This window comes from Macaca thibetana, chromosome 15 (assembly GCF_024542745.1).
Source record: "Macaca thibetana thibetana isolate TM-01 chromosome 15, ASM2454274v1, whole genome shotgun sequence".
Lineage (NCBI taxonomy): Eukaryota > Metazoa > Chordata > Mammalia > Primates > Cercopithecidae > Macaca > Macaca thibetana.
Genome location: NC_065592.1, coordinates 44,491,843 through 44,510,513, shown reverse-complemented (window position 1 = coordinate 44,510,513; position 18,671 = coordinate 44,491,843). Strand labels below are relative to the sequence as shown.

At 42.2% G+C, this 18,671-nt stretch overlaps 1 protein-coding gene across 5 annotated transcripts in view; it reads left to right on the top strand.

Annotated features, from left to right (window-relative positions):
* Positions 1-18,671, top strand: part of MELK (maternal embryonic leucine zipper kinase) — a 123,123-nt gene that overhangs the window by 69,993 nt on the left and 34,459 nt on the right. For 4 of the 5 annotated variants that reach the window (XM_050762117.1, XM_050762118.1, XM_050762115.1 and 1 more), the window contains 3 exons: positions 2,040-2,108; positions 5,235-5,333; positions 15,703-15,789. In XM_050762117.1, coding sequence (XP_050618074.1) covers positions 2,040-2,108; positions 5,235-5,333; positions 15,703-15,789 — 255 coding nt within the window. The remainder of the gene's footprint in view (positions 1-2,039; positions 2,109-5,234; positions 5,334-15,702; positions 15,790-18,671) is intronic. The other variant, XM_050762119.1, reaches the window with a different exon arrangement.

Below are 18,671 nucleotides of genomic sequence, written 5' to 3'. Positions count from 1 at the left end.
TGGACCCCAACCTGAAGGCTCACTGCTGCCTGGGCTCCATGCCTATCCCTGGGAAGGGGGGGTTTTAGATGCTCTAGCCGACTCTCTGGAAGTCAGCAGTAGTCTGACAGTTGCCTGTGACCTTTGGAAAAGGCTTTTTCTCAATTTGTTGTTAACTTTGTTAATGATTTTTTTTTTTTTTTTTGAGACGGTGTCTCGCTCTATTGGCAGGCTGGAGTGCAGTGGTATGATCTTGGCTTGCTGCAACCTCCACCTCCCGGATTCAAGCAATTCTCCTGCCTCAGCCTCCCGAGTAGCTGGGACTACAGGTGTGTGCCACCATGCCCGGCTAATTTTTGTATTTTTAGTAGAGACAGGGTTTCACCATATTGACCAGGATGGTCTTGATCTCTTGACCACCTCTTGATCCACCCACCTCGTCCTCCCAAAGTGCTGGGATTACAGGCATGAGCCACCATGCCCGACCAATGATGTTTTGTTATACAGAAATATCAAATGTTAATTTTGTCATATATTATTCTTTATAGTGGTTGGCTTTGCTGTCATGTCTAGAAAGATTATAAAAATAATCACTCATGCTTTCTTTAAGTACTCTTATGGTTTTGTTTTGTATTTCCCTTTTTTGTTTGAGACAGAGTCTTGTTCTGTCGCCCAGGGTAGAGTGCTGCAGTGGCGCAATCTCAGCTCACTGCAACCTCTGCCTCCTGGGTTCGAGCAATTCTCTTGCCTCAGCCTCCCGAGTAGGTGAGACTACAGGTGCCTGCCACCACGCCCAGCTAATTTTTGTATTTTTAGTAGAGACGAGGTTTCCCTATGTTAGCCAGGATGGTCTGGAACTCCTGACCTCGTGATCCACCTGCCTTAGCCTCCCAAAGTGCTGGGATTATAGTTGTGAGCCACCGTGCCCAGCCTGGTTTTGTATTTTCATTTAATCTGGGTGGAATTAATTTTGGTATGTTCTGTGAGTTACAGTTCAATCAATTTTTCTCAAATAACCTGTTTTCTTAGCATCATTAAACAATGTGATTTCTGCCGTGAGAAACTGTAGTATTGCTTCCTCTGAATTGGGAAAGAGGATGTGTGTGGCAGGTTTATAAGAGATATTCTATCATGTGTTAGTATTTAGCCAAGTCCCTGATCTTATCTTTGATGACTTGCTGGCCATAATTTCTGAGTATACTAGGTTGTATACATTTGCCTTCTTAGTCTCTTTTAGTCCTAAAAGAGGTATTTAACTTAGAAAGTGGCTTTCACTAGTTTTCCTCAAAGATTGTAAATTCTGTTTTGTGGATGACCTGTTTTTAACCATAGCCTATGTCCTGTCACCAAATATGCTTTTCTGCTGCTTCATTTTGTCAACTGATAATTGGTCTGAGATTATAGACTAATACTTGTTTCAGCAGTACAAAAATGGACTACAGTGTTTACTTGCTGTCCCTTTAATACTACAGATTCCAAAGCCGTATTACATTTATGTTTTCTGCGGTTACGTTCTTTGTGCTCTAGCCCTTCTCTGATATGTGGGTAATTTAGAGGCAATGATAGTATTTAATATGCTCGATTTTGTTCTTTGATTTTTTTATTTTATTTTATTTTTTTTTTGAGATGGAGTCTCGCTCTGTCACCCAGGTTGGAGTGCAGAGGCGCGATCTTGGCTCACTGCATCCTCCGCCTCCCGGGTTCAAGTGATTCTCCTGCCTCAGCCTCCTGAGTAGCTGGGATTACAGGCGCTTGCCACCACAATTGGCTAATTTTTGTATTTTTAGTGGAGACGGGGTTTCACCACGTTGGCCAGGCTGGTCTTGAACTCCTAACTTCAGGTGATCTGCCTGCCTTGACCTCCCAAAGTGCTGGGATTGCAGGTGTGAGCCACCACTCCCAGCCAAGAAATTGATTTTTTTTAGTTAATAATGTTTACCAAGTATTGTAGTTGGGAGAAGTCTTCAAGCTTAAAAGTAAACCTCCAGCATGTTATTACCTAAGGAATTTGTGTCAAGGCTGATTGAACCTGAACCTCTTAAATGTTTTGTTTTTTGTAGAGAGGAAAATATGATGTTCCCAAGTGGCTCTCTCCCAGTAGCATTCTGCTTCTTCAACAAATGCTGCAGGTAAACTTTATTTTTAAATAATAGAAGTCTATTGTAATTGTTTGGTTCAACTTTTAAGATATCTGTGGTGCTACATCATTTCCTATTAGCTTGAAAAAAATCCCACTCATATCTACCTTGAAAATATCCTCTATTAGATCCTTTCTTAATTATGTTGTAAACCTAATTTGTTTTAGACACCTACCATATGTCGTAGCTGGTGTGGTTTTTTTTTTTTTTTTTTTTTTTTTTGAGACGGAGTCTCGCTCTGTTGCCCAGGCTGGAGTGCAGTGGCCGGATCTCAGCTCACTGCAAGCTCCGCCTCCCGGGTTCACGCCATTCTCCTGCCTCAGCCTCCCGAGTAGCTGGGACTACAGGCGCCCGCCACCTCGCCCGGCTAGTTTTTTGTATTTTTTTAGTAGAGACGGGGTTTCACCATGTTAGCCAGGATGGTCTCGATCTCCTGACCTCGTGATCCGCCCGTCTCAGCCTCCCAAAGTGCTGGGATTACAGGCTTGAGCCACCGCGCCCGGCTGGTTTTTCTAACTTTTTTTTTGAGCACTGTCTGTTTTCTCTAACTAGCTCTTGTTCCACTCTCTTTTAATCCCAAAGTATTAATTGATTGATTGATTGATGGAGATAGAGTGTCACTCCTTAGAAGACCCCCAGGCTGGAGTGCAGTGGCACGATCTTGGCTCACTGCAACCTTTGCCTTCTGGGTTCAAGCTATTCTTCTGCTTCTGCCTTCCAAGTAGGTGAGATTATAGGCGTGAACCACCTTGCCTAGCTAATCTTTGTATTTTTAGTAGAGACGGAGTTTTGCCATGTTGGCCAGGCTGGTCTCGAACTCCTGACCTCAAGGTATCTGCCTGCTTCAGCCTGCCAAAATGCTGGGATTACAGGCATGAGCCACCATACCTGGCCCCAACTGTTTTTTTTGTTTTTTGTTTTTTTGAGATGGAGTCTCCCTCTGTTGCCCAGGCTGGAGTGCAGTGGCGTGATTTTGGCTCACTGCAAACTTTGCCTCCCAGGTTCAAGTAATTTTCCTGCCTCAGTCTCCTGAGTAGCTAGTACTACAGGCGTGTGCCACCATGCCTGGCTAGTTTTTGTATTTTTAGTAGAGACAGGTTTCGCCACGTTAGCCAGGCTGGTCTCGAACTTCTGACCTCACGTATTCTGCCTGCCTCGGACTCTGAAAATTCAAAGTGCTGGGATTGCAGGTATGAGCCACTGGCTTTTTGTTGTTGTTGTTGTTTGTTTGTTTTTGATACAGAGTTTTGCTTTGTTGCTCAGGCTGGAGTGCAATGGTGCGATCTCAGCTCACCGCAACCTCCGCTTCCTGGGTTCCCAGGTTCAAGCGGTTCTTGTACCTCAGCCTCCCAAGTAGCTGGGATTACAGGCATGTGCCACCATGCCTGGCCAGTTTTTGTACTTTTAGTAGAGATGGGGTTTCACCATGTTGTCCAGGCTGGTCTTGAACTCCTGACCTCAGGTGATCCACCCGCCTTGGCCTCCCAAAGTACTGGGATTACAGGTGTGAGCCACCATGCCCAGTCTGGCCTCTTTAAAAAAAAAAAAAAAAAAAAAATTTATAGACAGGGTTTTACTCTGTCACCCAGGCTGGAGTCCAGTGGTATGATCTTGGCTCACTACAGCCTCGACCCCCAGGTTCAAGTGATCCTTCTACTTCAGCCTCCCGAGCAGCTGAGACCACTGGTACACACCATCACACCTGACTAATTTTTTGTGTTCTTTCTTTAGTTTTCTTTTTCTTGGTTGTTTTTAAATTTTATTTATCATTTCATTCCTTATAATTACTTTCAGCAAACCATATATTTTTTGTAGAGATGGGGTTTCGCTCTGTTGCCCAGGCTGGTTTTTAACTCCTGAGCTCAAGCGATCTGCCTGCCTCGATCTCCGAAAGTGCTGGGATTACAAGTATGAGCCACAGCGTCCCGCCTGTTCCCAACTCTTGCACATTAAGTATGTTAGTAGATAATATATGCTTGAATATTAATTAATGTTTATTTAATTAATTAAAGATAATAAATGCTTGAATGAGTTGATGTGCTATTGAATGGGCCCTGTTACCTAGTGCAGTGGTTCTCAAACTTCAGCAGATATCAGAATTACCCCAGGCTTGTTAAAATACAGATTGCTGAACTCCAGCCCCAGAGTGTGTAATTCAATAGATTTGGGGCAGGACTGAAATTTTGCATTTCTAACAAGCTCCCAGAAGATGCTGATGCTGCAGGTCTTGGGGCCACACTTTGAGAACCACAGTTTTAGTGGAATGAGGCTCTGAGGGTGAAAGATAGGAGTGCTGAAGCCTAGGTAAGCACTCTACCAGTTAATCAATGTATCACCTAGTCTGATCTATAAAATGGGGGTTCTGAGCCTGGCCTCACTGCTATGTAGTAGTATGAGGACAAAGTGAGATTGATAGGAAACACTTTGAAAATCTGAGTATCTTATTAGTGCAATTTTTTTTCATTATGTATTCAGAATATCTTCTGTTTTTTCCATCTATTAAGTCATCTCCATCTTTTATTCAAAATTTACCTCAGACTCACTCACCTTGATTAAGTAGGGCCAGACCACCAAATCTCCGTAATGAGATTGAAAATGCCTTACTCTTTCTTCTAGACTCCAAAAAAACCTTAAATCTTTGTTGATTAATTTTTCTCTCCTTACATTTGAAAATTACAAATGGAAAGGTGTGCTTTTCAACTTGTTCTGTGTGATTGTAAGCTCATTGGAGGTAGAGATTGCCTGTTTAGTATGAATGCCCTGCATTGTGGCTGCTTGAATGTTAAATTGGTGAATATTTCCCGTGAATAGGTTTTCCAGCAAAAGACTATTACATCATACAATAGATTGACTGAACTTCATGAATAATGTCCATACCAATGAAGTTCATGTTTGTTAAACATTTATCTTCTAAGCCTGTGTTGTTTGCTATAGTTTTCTTGCCTCTGTTGCCTTTTTAAAAGAATTTATTCCAAGGCCATTTTAAGGTCTTTGACAGCATTTTTGTGATGATAAAGTTTACATCTGTTCTGGTGCATTTTTAGTTCTCAGGAGGAAAGGTGTTCTGTGTTCTGTATTTGAAATGTTAATCTCTAACTACTTTTTAATGGCCACTAGGTGGACCCAAAGAAACGGATTTCTATGAAAAATCTATTGAACCATCCCTGGATCATGCAAGATTACAACTATCCTGTTGAGTGGCAAAGCAAGAATCCTGTAAGTAAAATGAAATCCCGTAGAATTTTTTTTTTTTTTTTAACTTTGTGTGGTTTTTGGGTGAATTCAGAACCTACAATGATGTGGTCTAAATATACAAGAAAATATATTTTGTAGACTTACTAATCAGATTGGTGTTTAGGAGACTTGACACCTAATAGACAGTGGTTCCTTGACCCCATCTGCAAATGAGAATTACCTGGGACCTTAAAAAGAAATGCCTGCTCCCCATCCGAGAACACTTAACGGGAGTTTTTAAAAGCTCCCTGGTGTTTCTCATGTGCAGTCAGTCACGGTGCTCTGGGAATCTTGGGCAAGTTACTTAACTTTGCAGAGCCTATTTATTCATCTGTAAAAAGTAGGTTAAACCACTTCTACTTCCCAGAGAAGTTATGAGGGTACAGTAGTTCTCAAACTTTTTAGTTTGAGGACCCCTTTATACTCTTAATATTTATTTATTCGTTAAAAAATAACATAACTATTACATATTAACACAAATATTTTTATGAAGAATAACCATTTATAAAATACATTTAGCAAAAAGAATGACATTGTTTTACAACTTTGCAAATTTCTTTAAAGTCTAGCTTAATAGAAGACACCTGTATACCCACGTGCTTCTGTGTTCAGCCTGTTTTGATAGGTTTTGATTGAAGCCAAGGAATAAAATGCAGCCTCACACAGATATGTACTAGGAAAAGGAAGAAAAATTTTAATAGCCTTTCAGACAGTTTCTGATATCCCATTAAAACTTGAAAAGTGGTAGTTTCTTAAAGGGTAATTGCATGTGGAATCTGAAGCCATATCAATGACATTTTGTACTCCATAAAATCCATTGTTCTGTCCATTGGATCTTTTCCCCACATAACGTGATGCATTGGTTATTTGGAAAACACTGGTTCGCTGAGTTATGCAAATCTTCCAAACGTTAACAGATTTCATTATACAACATTAAATCACATTCCTTAAAATCACTACTGATCTCAGTAGAAAAGTCTTTTAACTATTGGAAAGCACTGAAGATCATGGTGGCAAATAAAAGTTTTCTAAATTCTAATTTTTGCTTAAAAGTTCAAATTCTGTCATTGACAACAAATGTGTCATTTTCCTTGAACTGACAAGTTCCCTTGGTTCATTTTTGAGAAAATGTCTGCTAAACATTTAAGTCTAAATAACTATAGTTGGTCAGTGTTCTTTGTCGTCAAAATGGTTTTCTTTGAAAAAAACGGCTAATTAGGCCAGGCATGGTAGCTTGCGCCTGTAATCCCAGCACTTTGGGAGGCTGAGGCAGGCATATTACTTTAGGTCAGGAGTTCCAAACCAGCCTGGCCAACATGGTAAAACCCTGTCTTTACTGAAAATGCAAAAAATTAGTTGGCATGGTAGTGCCTATAATCATGCCTATAATCCCAGGTTCTCGGGAGGCTGAGGCAGAAGAATTGCTTGAACCCAGGAGGTAGAGGTTGCAGTGAGCTGAGAGCGCCACCGCACTCCAGCCTTGGGTGACAGAGTGAGACTCTGTTTCAAAAAGAAAAGAAAAGAGGCTGGGTGCGGTGGCTCACATCTGTAATCCCAGCACTTTGGGATCCCAGGCAGGCAGATCATGAGGTCAGGAGTTCAAGACCAACCTGACCAATATGATGAAACTCTGTCTCTACTAAAAATACAAAAATTAGCTGGGTGTGGTGGCACACACCTGTAATCCCAGCTACTCAGGAAGCTGAGGCAGGAGAATCGCTTGAACCCCAGAGGAGAGTGAGACTCCATCTCAAAAAGAGAAAGAAAAAAATGATGAATTGAGCTCATAATTCAGTCACACAGGTGCTTTTCCTCAAGACAACTATCATACTTTGGTATGTAGAAGTACATTATGCTACTACCTGTTTAGTCACACAGAATATTTTTTTTTTTTTTTTTTTTTTTAAGACGGAGTCTCGCTCTGTCGCCCAGGCTGGAGTGCAGTGGCCGGATCTCAGCTCACTGCAAGCTCCGCCTCCCGGGTTCGGGCCATTCTCCTGTCTCAGCCTCCTGAGAAGCTGGGACTACAGGCGCCCGCCACCTCGCCCGGCTAGTTTTTTGTATTTTTTAGTAGAGACGGGGTTTCACCGTGTTAGCCAGGATGGTCTCGATCTCCTGACCTAGTGATCCGCCCGTCTCGGCCTCCCAAAGTGCTGGGATTACAGGCTTGAGCCACCGCACCCGGCCGTCACACAGAATATTAAAAACATGTACTCAAAGTAAAAATGTAACAAAATTAATATCTTTTACTGGTTTATCAAGGAAATTCTTAATTGAAACTGCCTTCTTTTCAAACTATGGGTATATGACAAAGAATACAATATTTTAGTACAGTTTGGTGCCACTGCATTGATTAATACTAAGGTGCCAGCAATTTTATTTATTTAATTTTAATTTTTTATTTTTTTGAGAGGGATTCTCGCTATTATCATCCAGACTGGAGTGCAATGGCACGATCTTGACTGATTGCAACCTCCACCTCCCAGTTTCAAGCAATTCTCCTGCCTCAGCCACCCGAGTAGTTGGGATTACAGCCACCTGATACAACGTTTGGCTAATTTTTGCATTTTTAGTAGAGACGGGATTTCACCATGTTGGCCAGGCTGGTCTCGAACTCCTGACATTGGTTGATCCGCCTGCCTCAGCCTCCCAAAATGCTGAGATTACAGGCATAAGCCACTGCACCCAGCTGCCAGCAATTTTACTTATCACTGCTTTCATACCATCCATACATGTCAACACTTTGAAAAATGAAAAATAATATTATAAAAATAGTTTGACCTTGGAGACTCTCAGGCATCTGCAGACCGTGCTTTGAGAACTGGTCTAACATGCATATATGTAAAAAACATAAACAACACCAAATGTTATTTAAGTTTAAACAGTTTTAAAAATATTTCTACATTGTTTTTAAAAAATGCTTTTTTTTTTTTTTTTTGAGACAGAGTCTTGCTCTGATGCCCAGGGTGGAGTGCAGTGGCACAATCTCGGCTCACCACAACCTCTGCCTTCTGGGTTCGAGTGATTCTCTTGCCTCAGCCTCCCGAGGAGTTGGGACTACAGGCACGCGCCACCATGCCCGGCTAATTTGTGTATTTTTAGTAGAGACGGGGTTTTTCTGTGTTGGCCAGGCTGGTCTCGAACTCCTGACCTGCCTGCCTCGGCCTCTCAAAGTGCTGGGATTACAGGTGTGAACCACTGCGCTGGGCCTTAAAAATGGTTTTTTTCAAACAAACGGCCACTTGGTAAAAATGCGGATATTACTATAGGACATGGATATTTTGTGTATTAGTTACTGCTGCATTAAGAACTACCCTGAAATTTAGTGGTTTAAAACAATAATTTGGCTGGGTGTGGTGGCTCACACCTATAATCCTAGCACTTTGGGAGGCCAAGGTGGGTGGATCACCTGAGGTCGGGAGTTTGAGACTAGCCTGACCAAGATGGAGAAACCCCGTTTCTACTAAAAATACAAAATCAGCCTAGCATGGTGGTGCATGACTGTAATCCCAACTACTCGGGAGGCTGAGGCAGGAGAATCACTTGAACCCGGGAAGCAGAGGTTGCGGTGAACCAAGATCGCGCCATTGCACTCCAGCCTGGGCAACAAGAGCGAAACTCTTCCTCAAAAAATAAATAATAATAAAAAATAATAATAATTTACAATTCTGTGGACCAGACATTTGGACTGGGTTCAGCTGGGCCGTTCTTACGTACGCCTTGCCTGGGGTCGTGGCTACAGTCGTCTTGTAACTGGGCTGAATGGTCCAAGCCTCGCTAGAAAGACTGGCTGTTTCCTGGGCCACATGTGTCCATCAGGCTAACCTGGACTTTTTAATATAGCAACTGGATTTCCTTTTCTTTTCTTTTCTTTTTTTTTTTGAGACCAAGTCTCACTCTGTCACCCAGGCTGGAGGGCAGTGGCGCGATCTCTGCTCACTGCAAGCTCCGCCTCCCAGGTTCAAGCCATTCTCCTGCCTCAGCCTCCCGAGTAGCTGGCACTACAGGCGCCCACCACCATGCCTGGCTAATTTTTTTTTTTTTTTTTAGTAGAGACGGGGTTTCACTGTGTTAGTCAGGATGGTCTCGATCTCCTGACCTCATTATCCGCCTGCCTCAGCCTCCCAAAGTGCTGGGATTACAGGCGTGAGCCACCGTGCCCGGCCAGCAACTGCATTTCGGAAGAAGAAAGAGGATAAGCCCTAGTATTGTAGCATTTTTCAAGCCTCTGCTTGCATTATACTAACTAGTGTCCCACTGGCCAAAGCAAGCCATGTGGCAAAGCCCAGAGCCACTATGGAAGCTGTATCTTTCAAGGTTGTACAGTTCTTATTCTCTATTTATAGATAAGGGAACGGAAAAATGAAAAACAACTATTTATGAAATAAATTTAGTGAGAAGAATGGCATTGCTTTACATCTTTGCTGATTTCTTTGAAGTCTTATTAGAAGACACTCGTGCTTCTGCGTTCAGCCTGTTTTGATAACGTCGTTTTGATTGAAATAAATGAAGAAAATACAGCCTCACACAGATATGTAATTAGAAAAAAGAGAAGTATTTTAATAGTGTTTCCAGATAATTGGGGATATTCTCTGATATCTCACCAAAACTTTTTCAGTGGACTAGGACATGTGCATGAATCAACAGAATAGCTTAGAGGTGTGTCTCAGATATGCCAAAGCGTAGAATTGGTAGATCTGTGGAGTATTTGCTTTCTGGAATAATCACACCAATGTAAATATCCTTCCCAGTAGCCAGCTCATCTTGGAAAGAAAGACTATACTTGTTCCAGGCCCCTTCCCACTATTCTGCCCACTATTAATGGGCCATGTGGCCTGAGCTGAAATCACTCCTAATTCTCCTATGATTGTTAACTCCTAAAACTTCTCTTATCCAAATTTCCCCTGGCCCTACGTGACATCTTTAATATCTATTGAGCAAATACAACATAATTCTAACAGCAACCATACCAAGATCCTAAGAATAGTAGAATGTGCAAGCATCTGAGCAGTGTAGCAGCAGAACCAGGGAAGCTATGATGTGCCCCTTGTGAGGTGGAGAGAGTGGGTGGTGCAAATGCCTGTGTTCAGCCATTGGGGGTCATCATTTCTCCATGTGTGGAGGGCTTTGCACATCTTCTCAGCCATGATCCTAATAGGATAGAATACATTACTGTTTGTGTTAGATGCCAAAATGAAGAAAGTCTCTACTTTCTACAGCCCCAATATTTTTTTTATTTGGGACACAGTATAAAGTAAAATATATAAAGTTTTGAGTGTTCCAAAAGAGTCTACCGTTTCCCCACATGTTTTTTTTTTTTTTTTTTTTTTGAAAATAGAGTTTCGTTCTTGTTGCCCAGTGACGTGATCTCAGCTCACCGCAACCTCCGCCTCCTGGGTTCAAGCGATTCTCCTGCCTTAGCCTTCCGAGTAGCTGGGATTACAGGCATGCACCACCATGCCCGGCTAATTTTGTATTTTTAGTAGAGACTGGGTGTATCCATGTTGGTCAGGCTGGTCTTTAACTCCTGACCTTAGGTGATCCGCCGATCTCGGCCTCCCAAAGTTCTGGGGTTACAGATGTGAGCCACCACGCCTGGCCTCCCTTACATCTTAATATAATAATTGCTACTATTTATTGAGCACGTAGAGTAGAATAGTGTACTATTATAGTAAGGGCTCTCTGTATATTATACTGTGGTATAATATAGGTAGAACTCTTAGGATAGTACCTTTAAGAGTCAGGTACTACCCTGTGGGCTTTATGTTTTTTAACTCCTTTAATCCATTTAATCTGTACACCAACCCTCCGAAGTAGGTACTATTATTGCCCCCTTTTGCAGATGAGGCAACTGAGACACAGAATCATTAAGTAACTTGCCCAAGGTCAAACAATGAGTAAGTGTAGAACCAGGATTTGAACCTACACTGAAGGGTTGTGGAATGGAATGGATCTGATAGACTAGCTGATTCAAGCTCAGGGCCCACATCCTGTGTATTTGCAGCCAGCATTGCTTATCTGGTTTCTATTGAAGTAGCTACTGGAGCAGAGTGATGGAGAGGTGGCATTGTGTTATGGTAGAAAAACCTGGGGCTAGGAATGAAAAATGCCAGTCTTGGGCAGATCACAGTAACTTTTCTGAGTCTTCATTTTATCACCTCTAATATGGGTATTCTAATGTCAATCTGTGCATGTTTGGGTCATGTTTTGCCATTTATAGAGTACCTTTACATGTTGTATCATTAATCTCTTTTGCCTGCCTTGCAGAGCTGTTACAAGATCAAATGAATTATATACAGGAGAGGCATAATGGATTGTTGTTGCTTTTTGAAGGATTTGCTTTTCTCTTTCAGTATTGTGTTTCATCAAGAGTGAACTATTTAAAAAATTCAGATTTCCTTGAATATTTAAGGTATAGATGCTGTCTGTTCTGTAACTCTATGCATGATCTCCTCCTACCATTTTCATACATGGTACCCAAGTATTGTATCAAATAGAAGTTATAGTCAGTTCCATTTTCTGCCTTAGTGAACAGGAAATGTAGTAGGCACGGATAATCCAAAATAATTGGCTAGCTTTTGGGATGCAGTTTTGTACTTAATTTGAGTATGTATGGCTGAGAATTCAGAGCGCTTTAAGTATTGATCCTCTTTGGAAAACACAGCTTGAGATTAATCATGTTTTTCAGACCCTTGGTATCTTTTCTACCCCACTTGTTTCATTGTTTCCAGTTCAGGAGCCCAGCAGAGATGGTAGCACCTCCTTCCTCTGTCTCCTGCCTTTCTCACACATATGCCTTGTGGTAAAGGTACAGGCAGGAGGCTGGGGGAGAGAGGGGTTCTTTTACAGTTAAAAAAAATTTTTTTTTAAACTTAAGATGATGGAGGGAACCTCAAAAATTTATTTTCTTGCTTGAGCAGTGTTGACATCAACAAGAAGATAACAGATATTAAGGTGTCTAGGCTTCTGAGGTTGAGACCATCTTGAGGGGGAATCTACAGTTCTAGGAGCAGTCACAGTCAAAGCAGCACAATGAAAACTTATTCTTAGCACTTTGGACTTTCACATTACCACTAGTATAAACCTTTGTGGTCTCTACTTTGTCTGTAACCCATGAGGTTGTGCTTGTACCAGTCAATAATGCAAGGCTGTCTCAGTCTGTTTGAGCTGCTATGACAAAATACCATAAACTGAGTGGCTTAGAGAGAACAGAAATTTATTTCTCACAGTTCTGGAGGTTGGGAAGTTCAAGATCAAGTCATCATAGAGCTACAGTTCTGAAGGGTAAAAATAAAGAAAAAAAAGATCAAGGCACCAGCAGATTTGGTGTTTGATGAGGTCCCACTTTCCGGTTCATAGAATGGTTCTTTCTTGCTGTGTCCTCACATGATGGAAGGGGACAATGGGGAAAGGCCTCTGGAGCCCCTTTCCTTCCCTTTCCCTTTCCCTTTCCTTTCCCCTTTCCTTTCCTCTTTCCTTTCCTCTCCTTTCCTTTCCTCTTTCCTCTTTCCTTTCCTCTTTCCTTTCCTTCTTTCCTTTTCTTTCTTTTCTTTCTCCTTCTGAGATAGGGTCTCATGCTTTTACGCGGGCTGGAGTGCAGTGACTTAATCATACGTCACTGTAACCTTGAACTCTTGGGCTCAAGTGATCCTCCCACCTCAGCGTCCTGAGTAGTTAGGACTGTGAGCCATTGCACCTGGCTAATTTTTGAATTTTTTTTGTAGTAACGGGATCTTGCCGTATTGCCCAGGCCAGTCTCCAACTCCTGGCTTCAAGTGATCCTCCCACCTCAGCCTCCCAACGCCCTGGGATTACAGGCATGAACCATTGTACTTTGACCTGGGGCCTCTTTTATAAGGGTACTAACCCCATTTATGAGGGCAGAGCCCACTCATGACCTACTCACCTCCCAAAGGCCCAACCTCCTAATACTATTACACTAGTGATTAGGTTTCAGCATATGAATTGAGGAGAGAAATTTATCTTTACTGTTTCTTTTCATGATGGTAGCCTTACTTTCTCTTGAGCTTTTTGTTACAAGTGTGATGTTCAAAACAAGGGAAGCTCATGATATTGCCCTGCTTTGTGCTGGGCAGACCTCTCATGTTATGTTTGGTTCTGAATACCTCACTTCGATGTATAGTATCAACCTAGAGTGTGATCTAAAGAAAGGGCCAGAATAGTAAGGGGAGTTAATCAATAAAGTGGAGGTTGGCAGAACTAGAAAACAGAAGACTTGCAGAGGAAAGGTTGCTTATAATAGGAATACTCAAATTTCTGAAAGGCTCTTCTATCATAGAGGAAATAGAATTATGACTGTTAGTGAAAATAACCATTTTTTGAGGGCCTACTCTGTTGAGATGTTGTACTAGGCACTTGCTCTATGTTGCATATATTGCAGGGCACATACCATCTCTCTCTAACAGATGATGAAACTGAGACTCAGAGGTGTAGTCATGTTCAAGGCCAAATGGTTATTAGTCCTGTTGCAGTTAAAACTAAGGTCTGTCTAATTCCAAAGCCTGTTAGCCATCAGGTTGTACCAATTCCCAGTGGACAGAGATCACAGGGAGACAGACCTCAGGCAGCAGGAGGGAGATGCTAACCATTCCAGCTGTTCTGTGTACACTTTAGAGGAGGCCTTTAAGCAGAACGTAAAGCATCCCTCACTTGGGCTGCCATAAAGAGAGTTGTTTTTTGAAATGGAGTTTTGCTGTTGTTGCCTAGCCTGGAGTGCAATGGTTTGATCTCAGCTCCCCACAACCTCCGCCTCCCGGGTTCAAGTGATTCTCCTGCCTCAGCCTCCCGAGTAGCTGGGATTACAGGCATGTGCCACCACACCTGGCTAACTTTGTATTTTTAGTCGAGATGGGGTTTCTCCATGTTGATCAGGCTGGTCTCGAACTCCTGACCTCAGATGATCCACCCACCTTGGCCTCCCCAAGTGCTGGGATTACAGGCGTGAGCCACCGCACCTGGCCTAAGAGAGTTCGTATGTTGGAAACATGAACTTTGAAGTTATATTCCTCTGCTTCTCTTCCCGTGTAATCTTCTGAGCTCCCTTCCAGGTCCAGGCCAGGCTATTCCTGCCTTTTTGTTCTCAGTGATCCTTGTTTGGTTCTGAGAACCCATTTCCGGCCCTACCTTTAGTGAGGTACCATCATGTAGGGATTATTTGGATAATTTCTGTCCTTAAGCAAAATGAATTTTGTGTAGAGGCTTTTACTTATTCTTTTTTAAAGTTGTAGTTCAGCATAATAATGATTATGTGGCATCTATGGCACTGTCGTAAAGGTTCCTTGAATCGTGCTAAACATAAATATAATGAGAGGTACACTGTGCTCTACAAGTCTGAATCTTTTACCAGTCTGTTGTATAACCACTGATTTTAGATGCCTAGGTGGCTGCTCTTTGATGAAAATACCAACGCAGAGGCCGGGCACAGTGGCTCAAGCCTGTAATCCCAGCACTTTGGGAGGCCGAGACGGGCGGATCACGAGGTCAGGAGATTGAGACCATCCTGGCTAACACGGTGAAACCCCGTCTCTACTAAAAAATACAAAAACCTAGCCGGGCGAGGTGGCGGGCGCCTGTAGTCCCAGCTACTCGGGAGGCTGAGGCAGGAGAATGGCGTAAACCCGGGAGGCGGAGCTTGCAGTGAGCCGAGATCGTGCCACTGTACTCCAGCCTGGGCGACAGAGCGAGACTCCGTCTCAAAAAAAAAAAAAAAAAGAAAATACCAATGCAGGTCTCGCAGTAGGGAAGGGGGATATACAGTCCCTGGGCTGTACAACAGAATTTTTTTTTTTTTTTGAGACAGTCTCACTCTGTTGCCCAGGCTGGAGTGCAATGGCACAATGTCAGCTCACTGCAGCCTCTGCCTCCTGGGTTCAAGTGATTCTCGTGCCACAGCCTCCCAAGTGGCTGGGATTACAGGCACTCACCACCACGCCCGGCTAATTTTTGTATTTTTATTAGAGATGGGATTTCACATGCTGGCCAGACCAGCCTCAAACTCCTGACCTTAGGTGATCTGCCCGCCCCAGCCTCCCAAAATGCTAGGATTATAGGCATGAACTACTGCGCCCAGCATTGTACAACAGAACTTTAACAACAGTTGCTCAGATAATGATGGGGATATAAAGAGCTGGGAAAGAGCTTATCTTGAAATGCTTCCTGGAATATGCTTACATCTTAAAAGATTGTAGAGAATGTTGATTCTTCCCCAAGAAATTGACAAATTCATGTTTTACATAATATTTGATTGTATAAAGTATACTGATTTTAAAATGTCAAAACAATGATATATTTGTAATTTTTTGTTAATAAAGTGCATAATTTTTTTTTGTAGTTTATTCACCTTGATGATGATTGCGTAACAGAACTTTCTGTACATCATAGAAACAACAGGCAAACAATGGAGGATTTAATTTCACTGGTAAGAAATACAGCACGGGCTGGGTGCAGAGCTCACGCCTGTAATCCCAGCACTTTGGGAGGTCGAGGTGGGAGGATCACTTCAGGTCAGGAGTTCGAGACCAGCCTGGCCAGTGTGGTGAAACCCCGTCTCTACTAAAAATACAAAAATTAGCCGGGTGTGGTGGCACGTGCCTGTAATCCTAGCTACTCAGGAGGCTGAGGCACGAGAATCACTTGAACCCAGGAGGCAGAGGTTGCAGTGAGCTGAGATCCCGCCCCTGCACTCCAGCCTGGGCGACGAGAGCTAAACTCCATCTCAAAAAAGAAAAAGAAAAAAAAAATACAGCAATACAGCATGAATTTGAGAGTAATATCTTTTGTTTCATTGTTCTTTATTTTATCAGTACATGAAAAATAGTGTAGCATTTTCAGACCTATGATTTTATTATGGGTACAAATATTGCATTTAAAAATATTTACATATGATTTCCACACAATCCTGATGTGTGCTAGATATTTTCTTTAAAAATGAACACTCCATACTTAAAACATTGATGAAGAAGCATTACAGTGAAAAAATAATTAAGAAACAACTGGCCGGGCGCGGTGACTCAGGCCTGTAATCCCAGCACTTTGGGAGGCCAAGGCGGGTGGATCATGAGGTCAGGAGATGAAGACCATCCTGGCTAACACAGTGAAACCCCGTCTCTACTAAATATACAAAAAAATTAGCCGGGCGTTGTGGCGGGCCCCTGTAGTCCCAGCTATTCGGGAGGTTGAGGCAGGAGAATGGCGTGAACCCGGGAGGCGGAGTTTGCAGTGAGCCAGGATTGTGCCACTGCACTCCAGCCTGGGTGACAGAGCGAGACTCCAGCTCAAAAAAAAAAAAAAAAGAAACAACAAACTAGTGCACAAAGAATGGACAGAGTTCTAATTTTGACTACTTTAAAGTTCTCTAACGTGCAACTGGGTTTCTGCTGTGGAAATGAGGTAAACACAAAGCAATTTTCTTCTCACCTGAAAGCAACAGCAGCGTCACATCACCCCTAAGTGGACAAACCAAATACCATGAAAGCGTCATCATGATTTCTGGTGTTTGATTATTTTGGCTTTTTCAGATGCTCAGTCTATAGATCATACCTGTGTTGTGTGTGTGTGTGTGTGTGTGTGTGTGTGTGTGTGTTTTAAGAGATCAAGGTAGTCACAGCTGTCTCTAATGTGAAGAGTGACTTGTACCTCACTTTGTTCCTGGCCCAGTGCTATGTCTTCTATCACCTGTAATTTATGTTTGCTTTATCTGTTCTTTAACTTGCAAGGTGGAGTCCTTAAGCAATTAAAAAAAAAAAAATCAAACAAAGCTTTGCTAAGGCACAATTCTTTTCAGTAAGGAGAAAATATAAAGAAATTCTTTTGAATGACATAATAAGTAAAGACAAACAGAATGTATCTGGAAATGGTAGTGTAATTTACTTTTTCATGGATAATGCCTTTAGGGGAATAGTAAGAATTGGGAATTGCTGTAAGATTTGTATGGTCCTTAGTCTTTCATTAGTGAAAATTTGAAGTTTCCATTTAAGCCACCTAAAAAAATAAATTGTAGGACATTTTCTTTGGGATGGTCTTTAATGGAAGACTATACTTTAGATACTGAAATTTTAAAAAATGTTATTATAGAAAAATTTTCCCACCAAAGTAGAGAGAATAGTATAACAACACTGAGTTTCCATGTTCTCATCATTCAGTTTCAATAGTTAATAACGTTTTGCCAATTTAATCTGTATTCCACCACTTTCTCCCTTCCTCCCTTTCCAGCTGGGATATTTCCAAGTAAATCCCAGATAGCATGTCATTTTATCCAGGACAAATTGGTGTGAGATCCATAAACTTTAAAAATCTGAATATATATATATATATATATATATATATTTTTTTTTTTTTTTTTTTGAGACGGAGTCTCGCTCTGTCGCCCAGGCTGGAGTACAGTGGCCAGATCTCGGCTCACTGCAAGCTCTGCCTCCTGGGTTCACGCCATTCTCCTGCCTCAGCCTCCCGAGTAGCTGGGACTACAGGCGCCGCCACCTCGCCCGGCTAGTTTTTTTGTATTTTTTAGTAGAGACGGGGTTTCACCGTGTTAGCCAGGATGGTCTCGATCTCCTGACCTCGTGATCCGCCCGTCTCGGCCTCCCAAAGTGCTGGGATTACAGGCTTGAGCCACCGCACCCGGCCAAAAAATCTGAATCTTAAATGTAACATACTTAAGCCAGGTGCGATTCCTCATGCGTGTAATGTCAGCACTTTGGGAGTCCGAGGCGGGCAGATCATGAGGTCAGGAGATCAAGGCCGACATGGTGAAACCCCGTTTCTACTAAAAATACAAAAATTAGCTGAGTGTGGTGGCACGCCCCTGTAATCCCAGCTACTTGGGAAGCTGAGGCAGGAGAAAGACCTGAACCCGGGAGGCGGAGGTTGCAGTGAGCCGAGATTGCGCCACTGCAATCCAGCCTGGTGACAGAGTGAGACTCCGTCTCAAAAAAAAAAAAAAAAAAAAAAAGTAACATACTTAAGAGTTTTGATAATCATTGAAAAGAAAGTCTTTAAAATGGTATATTTTATGACATCTCTACCTATAATTGTCAGACTTAAAAGTGAAATGGAAATACAAATTATTTGCTTTCCTTCTGATGCATAAAACATAACAAAGCATAGTAGAGGTTGTTTCCTGGTGTTACAACTCTCTAAAGAGCTTCTCAGTTATTCTTAAAGTTAAGCATGACCAACATCAATAATGCAGTGAGGAAAGTAATATTTTTTATTCCTTTGTACTTTTCTCTCATTCTTAAATCCCTGTTCATACTTCATTGAGTCCCAGGGATGAGTAGGATATAGGCTACTCACTGTCAA